Genomic DNA, 12,666 nt, shown 5'->3' with positions numbered 1-12,666 from the left:
ATCAAATTATTTATGTTTTCTTTAAAAAACCACCATTTGAGGAAACAAACTCTTTTTTGCCCCAGTATTGTTTCAATGGAAACACACGTGGAAGCATCAACAAGGATGAAATTTTTTTCTCTTTTTGTGGGGTCACGATGATCATTTCATCCAATTATATGTTTGGGCAAAGAAGCCACAATCCCAAACAATCCTTTTCCCCTTTCCTTTTTTATTGCTTAAAAAAGTAAAGACTGGCAATTTGGTCGTATCCCTAATGGGGAAGATGAGGAAATTGTCCGGAGACCTCCAAGCTTGGAAGTTAGAACTCTTCATTATTAGTTAATGCTTAAAGACAAAGACCCCTTATTCCATGACTCACATGTAACTCCCCTATCCGACAAAACGGAACCATACTTCATTTCCCATTCCTATTCATCCTTCTCTTTTCTTTTTTTTTTGGGCCATAGTTATACCATACTCCACCCAAACCCTTATCTTGGTCACCAATGTATGAATATATTTTAGGAAGGGGATCACTGTTAGGCTGCGTGGTCCTTGCATTAGTACAGAATCAATGAGAACGTAAGGGACATACAACAATGATGGGATATTCATTTCACAGGGGTGGCGGGGAGATCATTCACCCTTACTGTGTTGGGCACAGGCACCATGTAGCCTTCTTTTTTCCACATATTTTTTCTCGTTTAAGAAATACCAATATTAAAGTTAATTGCACCGATATTACGGTAGAAGGTGTTTTTATATTGCTGGTACCCGATAACGATATCTGACCTATATGTTATTGGTGTCCATGCTAAAAGAAAAATAGTTCAAATTTAAAGAGATTTTTGTTTCCCAAAATATGAAAGAAACTTTGCACGAGATTTCTTGTTCTCATACATATATGTAAAAAAGAAAACCGGCAATGCAAATTTTTTGGGTTTTGGTTTGAAGGAATCATGATGTATTGTTAAGAGAACTCCATATTTGAAGCACATTGCATGGAAATTCAATCTATTCTGTTACCTCACAGATCGACATTGCTGGTCAGCCACTTTAAGGTTCATGCACCGTTTTAAAGATTCTATATAAAGTAGCGATTTTCCGTAGGGGTCTAGCGTGTGGACTGTGGACCTTGGTTCCACTTCCATTCCCATTTCTATAGCAAGATCACAACTTGGGTCGCAAATCGAAAGTGACAAAAGCGCTCTAAAAGCATCGACCTCACCACCACATATCCCCTCCCCTAGTCTCAGTCTCCTTCTATTACCACCCGTACCATATCATACCTTTATAAAACGAAGTTCATTTGATCCTTCCCACCTAAAAGTTAGGCCCCGTTTGTTTAGAGATATATCAATCGATTCAATTTCGTTACCTAAAACCATAAATACTATATACAACTCAATTCAATGATTCAATTTTAGGGATGCAAGTTTGGCTCACTTGATCTGAATTGTTTCGAGTCCAAACAAGATATGGGCTGAGATACCTTGATCTACTTGAGAGTTTTTGGCCCTAAGTCAGAGTTAGGCTAGAACCATGGTTGAGGGCTTGGGCTTAGTATGATCCAACCTGGCCCAAGCCTATCTTCTTCTCCTTCGCTTACCTAATCCGTACATCTCCCTCCCCCCTCCATAGGGCTGGGTTGGACCTGGACTTGGACAAAACTAAGGGACACATGGTTAAAACCCGGCCCAACGACTCTATTGCAACCCTAATTTTAATTTCATCTAAACTAAATAGAATCAACTCACATGATTTTTTCTCTTCAATCAACTTTATACAAAGCGCTCTTTTACCTACCCGATTATTTTTTTACCTATCGGATTTATATACTGACACATGTTGACGTGGTTTTCCAACTTGCTACCTATTTTCCGCTTACGAGAGAGAATTTCCCAAACGAAGAGAGACATTGCCACCAATAACAACTGATTTACTGTAAAAAAAACATCATGGCACGAGACTTTCATGAAAAACGGAGCTTCAACATATTGACTCGGAATAAGCGGTTTGGGACCCGCATCATCGATGCCGCGTGTCATATCACGAGAGTAAAGGATTTTGAGCGATAAAACCGGACATGTTGTGACCTGTGAGTTGTGAGAGGAGAAAATAATAATTTATCTTCATTGAAAGATGTGCCACCAAAAGTACCAAAAGTGTTTGACAAGTGTATTCAGCCACGTGTCGATCTCCACCTTTGAAATTTTGAGCACTTTCGCGGCCGTAACTGCAACTTCATATAGGCTATTATTATGTTTTTATTGGGGGGTGCGGGTGGTAACGGCAGTTACGTTAACCATATCGGGGTGGGCCCAGTAAAGACGCTTAAACCTCGGATAGTTTCCTGGCAAACGCGTATGACGTGGCTTTCCTCTAAGAGGTCGTACTTATGGCAGCGACCGACCGGTAATAGCAATGACTGATGAGGAGCTGATGTGGACGTGATGAGAATGCGGAAGAAGTCCGAAGCTGTTGAGTGTTGAAGGAAAAGCAAAATAGCGCGCTTCGATATTTGCTGATTTGTTATGCGTCTCGCGAGATTTATTTGATGTCAAGACTCAAGACTGTAAAATGGGTTATGTCTTGGTGTTCCTCGGCTCTAGGTGGAAGGGTGAAAACCGTGAAATGAGGGATGATCCAATCAGATTTCACAAAGGTTTAAATTTTTGTCTATAAAAGAAATTAAATTTTTTTATTTATAATTAATTTTCTTATCTCGTAGAATTATATATTTTCTCTTAAAATCAACGTCCTTATAATTAAGAGGATATGAGTTCAAATCTCTTAAAAAAAAATAAGAGAAACAACTCCATTCCCACATATCATGTTGGCTGTATTACCATATACCTACAAGTCATGTTTAAAATATCGTATTGCCTTTTTTTTTTTTTAAATTTATGTAATGAGGGGGGTTTTTTTTTCGATTGATAAAATGAAGATCTGAGAAAATGACTCAAACCAATGGTTAGAGGTATCAATTGGTCTGGTTCTGGGTTATCGGTCCGATTCTCTAGTGGTTTCGATTCTAAACTGTCAATATCAGATCCAGACCAATAAGCTCACAAGTTCCAAATCTGAGATCCAGGACCATTAAGTAATGGGTGGTCCGGTTCCGGTTCCTAAACGGATCCAAATATTATTATAATGTAGAGCCCAAAACAAGAACAATAGGAGTTGCTCTAGAAAAACGGTAGACATTCCAATATATCAATGTATATATTACCATCTCATGCGACCAGATATGTTAGACTTTAACTAATTTTGATGTCTACAATTTTCACATAATTCCTCATATTTAGACTTTGCTTATACGGAGAAAGAGAGAGAGAGAGTTTAAAAATAGCAAACTATTATAATAATTCATCATCTGTCATCACCAATTTGGTGGCTCGTGAATAAAGATTTTTATTGAAATAATAATCTATACATTGCAGTTGTTAGGTATGAGTGGAGATTATACAAAAAACACAGCTTCTGAATTTGTTTTTCTTTTGTATGACATCATTCGTCAGATTTCATTAAATAATAATCATGTCCTGATCATTTCTTCTGATTCTAACGGTTCCTTAACGGTTTATGGGATTAGACCAGATCTGGATCAATAACTTATTACTAAGACCAGATCTATACCAATAAGTTATTGGGTGGATCGGTTCAAATTCCTAACAGGACGGTTCCGGTTCGATTACCTGTTCCGATCCAAAATTGACACCCCTACCAATGGTATCAGAAATTGATATGGGCTAATTCTACTACTACTTATCGGTATGTCTCCATTGATTACGACAACTAAAACCTTGGTTGGGATCAATCTATTTCAAATGCTTAGCTCATTGCGGTTCGGATGAGTGCATGCTTAGTGTATGCTAGTGCTTGTGAAATATTTTTTACTTCTTGGGTGGTCAGATGGGGGGGGGCAGGAAAGGGAAGTTACTTAGTATTATTACTCGTTGATTAATTAGTATATTAATCATCGAAGAAAAGGGTAATCAACTTTGACCAATTCTTTCAATTCTCATCTTTTTCTACTATATTCCACCTCCCAATTTTTTTAAGTGAGAAGATGTTTATTTTTTAAAGTATGAGAAATGCAAGATATCCGAATTACATAAGGCAGACAACCAAAGAGTGAAAACAAAGCCAATTGTTGATCTAGGGCTTGTGGGCTTGCCACAAGTCCTGGTGGTTCGCTACTCCCTTGAGAGAACTGCATCAGAAGCTTAATCAGTGATTCAAATCTCCTTAACCACACCAAGTCCACATTTACTAATTCCTTTCCAAGAAGTGGAACCCATGTAGATATCATATTGATCCCTTGTGGGTCTTCTCCTACCTTCTTGTGGTGTGTTGATGATCAATAGGCCCTTGGCAACTGCACCTAAAACAAAAAAATCCAATTTATCTGTCTTTCAATCGTCCTCTCTTTATTGTCATGATTATCATTTTCATTTTATTATTTTTTAACATGTCATTTCCTTCGGTGTTTTTTCTAGTGCCGAGGTGGGCCTCTAATGGTGGCCCAAAGGGGGGATTGGGTGCCAATAGGGGCAGGCGAGGGGGAGGTAGCAGGTAGGGGAGGATGGAGAGGTGTAAATAACTGGCAGGCTGCTCGATCTCCCTGAACTTACACCATACCCATGTATGCTATAAGCGCTTTTCCAACATGCCGAGTCTTAATTGCATAGTCATCTAACACTTAATTGTATTCATTTAAAAGTTTCCCAAAGGACATGGAGGAATAAACAAAAGGAATTAAATTCCTCGATCCTAAACTTAAATGCATTGCATTAATTTCTATTATTTGGTAGTATTGATTTCGGCATCCTTGAGACCTTCGCTCACCTTTCTCCTTTCAAGCTTCTTCTAACAATGATCCATTTATTATCAATGGAAGTAGAGGTTTTTTCCATTACATGGTAGATGTTAAATTTTATCCAAATCTCAATCAAATGGTCCAAAATGTATTAGATTGTTTCTCTCATTCATTCAACAATTCTTAGCCACTAATATAGTTTAATACAAATGAATAGAATGATGTTGTCAATCCTACACACACATACCCTATGTGACATATGCACTCCGTCAGTGTTCTTTTTCTTTTGTCGAGGAAATACCTTAAAAAAACTCATTTATGGTAATTCTTTTCTTAATTTTTTTGATAAACATCATATAATGCTAGTTCTATGCCCCAAAAGAGTACATTATTAAATGAGATAAAAAATTATCGTGTTATAAGGACACATTTTAAGGGCATAGGGCTATAAAAAATGCCGTCTAACGATGACAATCATAATTAGCAAATTTGAAGTGCAAAAAAAATAATTCAATTCAGAAATATTATTATTTTGTTTCAAAGCCTCTATTTATGTCGTTTAAATTATCATGTAAATAATATTTTACAAAAAAAATTCTATGTAAAATTATATATTTATAATACTTTGTTTGCATTTTAAGTTAAAATAAACAATTAAAATCTTTTTTTTTTTTATGAGAAAGAATAAAAAGTATTTGTTTTGCATTTTTTACACGAAACCAAACCGGGGTTACGTAATTAAAGGTTGAAAAAAATAGAAACAATTTTATAGTGAGGTAGGGCCATGGTTTTAGTGCACGGTATCGGAACGGGTATCAACAACACGCAAGATCGATACGGTATAGACCTGAATTGATTGTATCAAACAAAATTACTCTTAAAATTCTTTTAAAAAATAAAATTTTTAACTATTTTACCCCTTATCCGTATCATGCTATCAATATAATATCAACACAATATCAATATCAATGATTAGCAAAATCAATACGAACTAACGATACCCATACTTAGAACCATGGTAGGACCAGGCTGTATCTTAAAAAACAGAAAGAAAATATATAGCATTCACATTCGGCTGTGGCCACCCGACGCCGAATTTAACCAAACAAAAAAACCACCCGAGTCCCGACGCCGAAGGAAGCTCAGATTCTCAAGCACAGAAATGGGGGAGAGGACTGAGAGTAAAGATCCATCAATCTTTCAGCCATCAGATTGGACTCTAAACGATAGCTTAAGCAACAGGGGCTCACCTGAATCGTCGTAGGATTCGTACAAGACAGATTGTTGCATCTACACCAAATCAATTCTCTGTATAGAAATAAGAGAAAGTTAATTGAAAGATACGATATTTCTGTGAAACGATTACGAGAAAATGAAATTTTCAAAGAGAAATTGACAAAACCAAATACACGGTACCGAGTTACCGACTACCGAGGAAAGATTTCAATATGGTTTGGGATAACGTTAGAATACCTGAGGAGACCGAGAGGGTAGGGGTTGCGCGACTGCGTCTTCCGTTATCCCCAACTCCGTTTTTTAGACTTAATCGCAATGGTTAGTATGTAACTATGGTTAGTTTGGATTGGGTTGGGGATTCCCGGGTTAGGTGGGGTCGACGGAGGACTTTAAAAGGATGGCTTCAGTCCTCTGTTTCCTCATCATTTCTCCGCTGTTCTTCGAACTGTTTCCTTCTTTACTGAAGAAGTTGGATGGTGGAGTTATTTGTCTTCCTTGTTTCTCATTTTCTTTAGGGTTTTTGTTTATTCTATTTAGCTTTTCGAGGTTCTGATTTCTGGTGCGTTCTCTCTCTCTCTCTCTCTCTCTCTGTGATGCTATAATCCTTTTTCCGATCCTCTGTTTTTGTGTTTTCTTGATCAGCTTCGATGAATCTGTTGCATGGTTGGACAGACACTGGTTCCTTCAATTTTATGAACTAGTCGTCTTCAGTCCCAAGGATGGATTTAAGAAATGTTTCTAAATCTGTCGAATCTTTTTAACAGCTGCATCAGTTGTCCATAGTTTTTTCCATCTTTCTGTTCTGAAATTTTTTAAGCTTATACTAGTTTGCCTGGGAATTGCTATAGTTATATTTCTACAGGAATTAGTTCTCAAAATCCTATTTTTACGGTCGAAATAAGGGAAAAAATTTCTCTCTCGCTCTCTTTGAAAGACTTTTTTTTTTTGGGGTCTCATTATTAACGAGAATCCGACATTTCTAATACGTTGAGTACTATTTTATGGAATTGTAGTCTCCAGAGAAGAAATGGCGGACAACGGAACAGTGAACGGAACCGAGAACGGGGAATTTAGCTTCCCAAACACTGGAACAGGAACCGGAACCCCTCGCAATGGGCTCGCAAAGATCCAAACTCATTCAAAGAAACAAAATGGGATCTGTCACGACGACAGTGCTCCTCCCGTGAAAGCGCAGACGATCGACGAGCTGCATTCGCTCCAGAAGAAAAAATCTGCGCCAACTACGCCCATCAAAGGAGCTCAAGGTGCTTTCGCTCCCATTTCCGAAGAAGAACGCCAAAAGCAGCAGCTCCAGTCCATCAGGTATTTCTTCTTCCACAAATTAATATTAAACGACGCTCTACCTCTCTCTCAAGTCTCAAGTCTCAAGTCCTTACGTGCCTGCTGCACGCGCTACTCTGGCCCACTGTGAATAAATTTTGAAGAAATTTCCTTTTCTGAACAGTGCTTCGTTAGCATCTCTGACGAGGGAAACAGGACCCAAGGTGGTGAAAGGAGATCCAGCAAAGAAACCTGAAACTCCAAAGGTTGCTCATCACGTTGCACATCACCATTTCACACCTACCCTTAGCATCAGTGACAGTGCTTTAAAGTTCACTCACATCCTTTACAACCTCTCTCCCGCCGGTAAATAAATACCTTCATTCTCAATCGAAGAGATTATATTTATTTGTTCTTCTAATTCTCTCTCTTTGCGTATTTACAGAGCTATACGAGCAGGCGATAAAGTACGAGCAAGGATCATTCATAGCATCGAGTGGTGCCTTGGCGACGCTATCGGGAGCAAAGACAGGTCGCTCTCCAAGGGATAAACGCGTAGTGAGGGATGAGAGCACAGAAGATGAACTTTGGTGGGGAAAGTAAGTTATTATTGTTCCCTAATTTTCTGAACTTCTGACCAATTCTTATAATTTTCCTTTAATTTTTTGTATTCCTCTTCTTAGGATTATTATGATTTCCATCTTTTTTTAAAAAAAATTTTTAATAGGGGCTCACCCAACATAGAAATGGACGAGCACACCTTCATGGTTAACAGAGAAAGAGCTGTTGATTACCTGAACTCGTTGGACAAGGTATTATCACCTCTCCTTCTTCAAATCGCTAATCTTCTTGCATTGCTTGATGAGTTGATTGTTTTTTATATTTGATTACATTACGCTTGAAAGATGGTCTATCACGATAAGCCGCGGTCGATGCTGGTGTCTCTCTCTTGCTTGCACCGTCCGCTTTAGTGACACAGACACACGTCACACACGCCTTGCATCCTCTTTTTTAATTCTTATATTTTTCTTCATTATTATTGTATTTTTCTTTTGTTAGTATAGTGACCTTTCTACCCATTATGCCTTAGCGTTGGAATTTGGGTCTTCGGATTGTGGATGTGGACGGACCGGACCCATTTTTGTCAACTTGTGGCTTGTGCGGGTTTTACCCACCTCAGCTTCCCCAATCCTTTTTCCAAAATCTCAACTGCCAAAATTCCAAGAGCTAACAAGTGATGGAAGCAAATATGGCAGCGAAGGCAGAGGATGGGGTGAAATGTGGATATATATATCTTTTTTTTTTGGGTAGAGAAATGTGGGATATATCCAATATTCATGACTCACCACCTCACTCACATAGTCACATGTGGATCGTCTTCGAGGAGCCTAGCATTCAGGTGTTGCCAGGGGGCATCCAGCGGTTGAGGTGTGCCACACATATCGGGACATGCCTAGAAATATGTGCGGCACAACCCAATGGCTGACAGCCCCCTGGGGGTGCTAGGCTCCCTAGAGACGAGCTAAATTCTCACATGTGACTGCTCTGCTAAAGCCTCGGATCCCATGGAGAGAGACTACACATCTCAGCCATGGTTTGAGGTATCAGATCGGTCGAGACTAATCCTAATACCGATCCAATCCAGCTTTACAGTCAAGGGTAAAACTATAAAATAATTAGTTGTTTTTTATAAGAAAACAAGAATAAAAGTGTCATATTTGTCCGAGTTTGGGCGATCCCAATCCATATCACCGATCTGATCCCAATCCTCCGATCTAACCGATACCGAGATCACGAACCATGATTCTCAACAGACAACAATAGTACGAAACAAAGCACCTCATTATCTCAATATCTCGTCATTTCTGTCCTTATATGATCGTTGGTGCACCTCGCCTTTTCGGTGGTGTGGGCGCTTCAAGCAGCATGCACGCGTCGCTTCCTAGCAGTGGCAGTGGTCAGTGAGTGATGGTGCATCGCCAGATTAGAGTCCCCAGCTGCCAACTATACAACAACCTAGTAGTGGTTTCATCAAAAAAAACAAAAAAAAATCATCTTTCATCTCCCTCAGGCATCAACCCTTTGATGGGCCGGCCCATGAAGCAGTGTGGGTCTAAATTTGGATATTATGGTGGTGGCCTGGGAGTGGGGACTGGGAATTGGTATGGACACTATATATATTGAACGAATATGAGGCCCACTCTTTTGTATGACATTCTCCTTGTGGAAGTAGAACTCACTTTCAATAGGAGTGGGCGATAATGGGATCGATGTTTCCAAATATTTCAGGTGTATGTGAATGATCAGTTCCTGAATTGGGACCCGGAGCACCGTATCAAAGTCCGCATCGTCTCAGCCAGAGCATACCACTCCTTATTCATGCACAACATGTAAGGTTTTATTCATACATTCCGATTCTCTTCCCTAAAGAAGTAGATCGAGAATGATGCATAGGGTATGTGAATGTATTATTACTAAAAGATAACTGTGTGGGCTGGGGTTGGTAATTGGGTGGCAGGTGTATCCGACCCACGCCTGAAGAATTGGAGGATTTCGGTACTCCGGACTTCACCATATATAATGCGGGTCGATTCCCATGTAACCGATACACCCACTACATGACATCCTCAACTAGCATAGATCTAAATCTGGCTAGGAGAGAAATGGTGATCCTTGGCACGCAATACGCCGGAGAAATGAAGAAGGGTCTGTTCAGTGTCATGCATTACCTCATGCCTAAGCGTCAAATCCTCTCCTTACATTCTGGTTGCAACGTTGGTAAAGACGGCGATGTTGCTCTCTTCTTTGGATTATCAGGTCCTTTCTGATCGATCATATCCTAATTAATAATTATCACTCCCAATCCAATGTCGTTCAAGTCGATCTGTATATGTATATATATATATATATATATATAAATATTTTTCTTTGTTACTGATGAGAAAGGGTTCTTTCTCTCTCGATTATGCTTGTCTTAGGTACGGGGAAGACGACTCTCTCCACCGATCACAACAGGTTTCTAATTGGAGATGATGAGCACTGCTGGAGTGAAAATGGGGTATCAAATATTGAGGGGGGTTGCTATGCCAAGTGCATCGATCTTTCTAGGGAGAAGGAACCAGATATCTGGAATGCCATCAAGTTCGGGACTGGTAATAATATTTTTCAGTGACCTTTGCTTCCCAATTGGTTCACCTACCTCACTTTTCGATCAATCTAGCTATCATCATTATGGGGGGTTAATAATCAGATATGGATTGGTAATTGGTTTTATTAAAAATTGCTTGTGTCGTGGCAGTGCTGGAAAACGTGGTGTTCGATGAGCACACCAGAGAGGTGGATTTTTCAGACAAATCTGTTACAGGTAAACTATTATTCTCCAAGTCTAAACATGTATCATTGTTGCTCTTTTGTTTAGTTATTGATTCGTCTAAATTAAAGAGTCATTTTGCTAAGGTTAATAATGTTTAATGTTGTCACAGAGAACACTCGTGCAGCATACCCAATTGAGTACATTCCCAACGCAAAGATACCGTGCGTGGGCCCACACCCGAAGAACGTCATCCTTCTTGCTTGTGATGCGTTTGGTGTGCTCCCACCAGTGAGCAAGTTGAACCTGGCCCAGACCATGTACCACTTCATCAGCGGCTACACTGCTCTGGTAAAAATTTTTCCTTGCCATATATATCCACCTGCGTACGTAATAATTCCTTATTTCCTTGTACACTTTAAACTCCATATGTAGTACACATTATTATTAAGGGATAAAATAAATGGTTTCCTGATTGGTTTAAAACAGGTGGCTGGCACGGAGGACGGCATTAAAGAGCCACAGGCAACATTCTCAGCTTGTTTTGGTGCAGCATTTATAATGTTGCATCCCACCAAGTATGCAGCCATGCTGGCTGAGAAGATGCAGAGGCATGGAGCCACAGGTTGGCTTGTCAACACCGGCTGGTCTGGTGGAAGGTTTGTGCTCTTATTATATTATTATTATTAAGTGCAAATGAAAATGCAACTTGGCGTAATTAAATGATGATTTTTATTTCTGTCTGGCTGACATTTTTTATTTTTTTTTTTCTGTTGCTTCTTCTTCCTTGCAGCTATGGCTCAGGTAACCGCATCAAGTTGGCTTACACTCGGAAGATCATTGATGCCATACATTCTGGCAGTCTTCTGAATGCCAATTACGAGAAGACCCAAGTGTTTGGACTGGAGATTCCCACTGGAATCGACGGTGTGCCTTCAGAAATCCTGGACCCAATAAACACTGTAAGTTACCTCTCTTACTTTTTCTTGCATTTACCCTTTACTTGTTAAATAATAATCTGAGGTCTTTAGGGTATTTTGACATGTTTAACAACAAAGATTTTGTATTGGATTGCAGTGGTCCGACCAAAAGGCATATGAGGACACTCTATTGAAACTTGCAGGCCTATTCAAGAAGAACTTTGAGGGGTTTGTGAATTATAAGATTGGGAAGGATAACTCGCTGACGGAGCAGATCCTTGCAGCTGGTCCTATCTTCTGATCTGGGTGAATGAATGTAGTAATATGAATTAGAATGAATAGAATTGGGGTATAATTGATTTGAGTGAGAAAATAAGAAGAGGTTATGTAATAGGAGCTTAGGGTTTAGCCTTTAGGGACCTAGCTGCTTGGGGGTTACAAATATAGATTTACCCTGTTTATGGCATTGGTTGATAAGTCAGCTTTGATTTTTTTTTTTTTCATAATCCCAATATTTTAAAGTCAAGTTGCTTCATGTTACATGTGCCTTCTTTCTTTTTTGATTGGTCTCTTTCTCCCTCCATTAACTATTCAATTTTATTAGGGTTTTATCTCAAGGACCTTATTAAGAAGAAGAATGCTTGAAGGAGAGAAATGGACAGTCGAAATGAGACAGAAGAAGAATGACAAAATACTAGGTTTACATAGTTTATCCACATGGCCATCTATTAGAAGCCAGCAAGCCCTCGTGGTTTGTGCTGACATGGCTATTTCAATGGTTAGATTGGTGGGAAACAGATCAAGGATTTTAAACTTGGAATCGTGTTGGATTGATTCCTGTCGATTCTGACTCTGATCAGAATCAGTTGGAATTGGCAATCTAATGGAATCGGTCATAAAAACATTATAATCAACTCTTCACATTTGAAAACCAAGTGATTCCATCTCAAAAAAAAACCCTAGAATTAGTTGCTCCAAATCATCTAGAAATCAGAATCGATCACAACCAAATTTAATCTATCTGATTCCAATTTTTGAAACGGTACAAGAATGGATCTTCTGCACGCACCAACAGGTGAAGAAACATGTGAGAGCCAACTACATGTCCTACACTT

The 12,666-nt window shown here is 39.2% G+C and overlaps 1 protein-coding gene across 1 annotated transcript; it reads left to right on the top strand.

The window, feature by feature from the left end:
- Positions 1 to 7,067: 7,067 nt before the first annotated feature.
- On the top strand, positions 7,068 to 11,864 carry LOC122660159 (phosphoenolpyruvate carboxykinase (ATP) 1-like). Its single transcript, XM_043855348.1, has 12 exons — positions 7,068 to 7,363; positions 7,506 to 7,687; positions 7,767 to 7,920; positions 8,049 to 8,133; positions 9,611 to 9,711; positions 9,840 to 10,138; positions 10,300 to 10,473; positions 10,620 to 10,685; positions 10,804 to 10,982; positions 11,121 to 11,290; positions 11,425 to 11,593; positions 11,709 to 11,864. The coding sequence occupies exons 1-12, from the start codon at positions 7,068 to 7,070 to the stop codon at positions 11,850 to 11,852; spliced, it is 2,019 nt and encodes a 672-aa protein (XP_043711283.1). The 3' UTR covers positions 11,853 to 11,864.
- The last annotated feature ends 802 nt before the right edge of the window (positions 11,865 to 12,666 follow it).

This window comes from Telopea speciosissima, chromosome 4 (assembly GCF_018873765.1).
Source record: "Telopea speciosissima isolate NSW1024214 ecotype Mountain lineage chromosome 4, Tspe_v1, whole genome shotgun sequence".
NCBI lineage: Eukaryota > Viridiplantae > Streptophyta > Magnoliopsida > Proteales > Proteaceae > Telopea > Telopea speciosissima.
The sequence above is the reverse complement of the archived record's forward strand: the minus strand, read 5'-3'. Positions and strand labels throughout refer to the sequence as shown.

Bases quoted from the DNA above. Each gene is read 5' to 3' on its own strand.
- LOC122660159 (XM_043855348.1), top strand. From the start codon at position 7,068: ATGGCGGACAACGGAACAGTGAACGGAACCGAGAACGGGGAATTTAGC. The intron at 8,134-9,610 runs GTATTATCACCT...CAAATATTTCAG, and splicing joins ACCTGAACTCGTTGGACAAG to GTGTATGTGAATGATCAGTT. The intron at 11,594-11,708 runs GTAAGTTACCTC...ATTGGATTGCAG, and splicing joins TCCTGGACCCAATAAACACT to TGGTCCGACCAAAAGGCATA.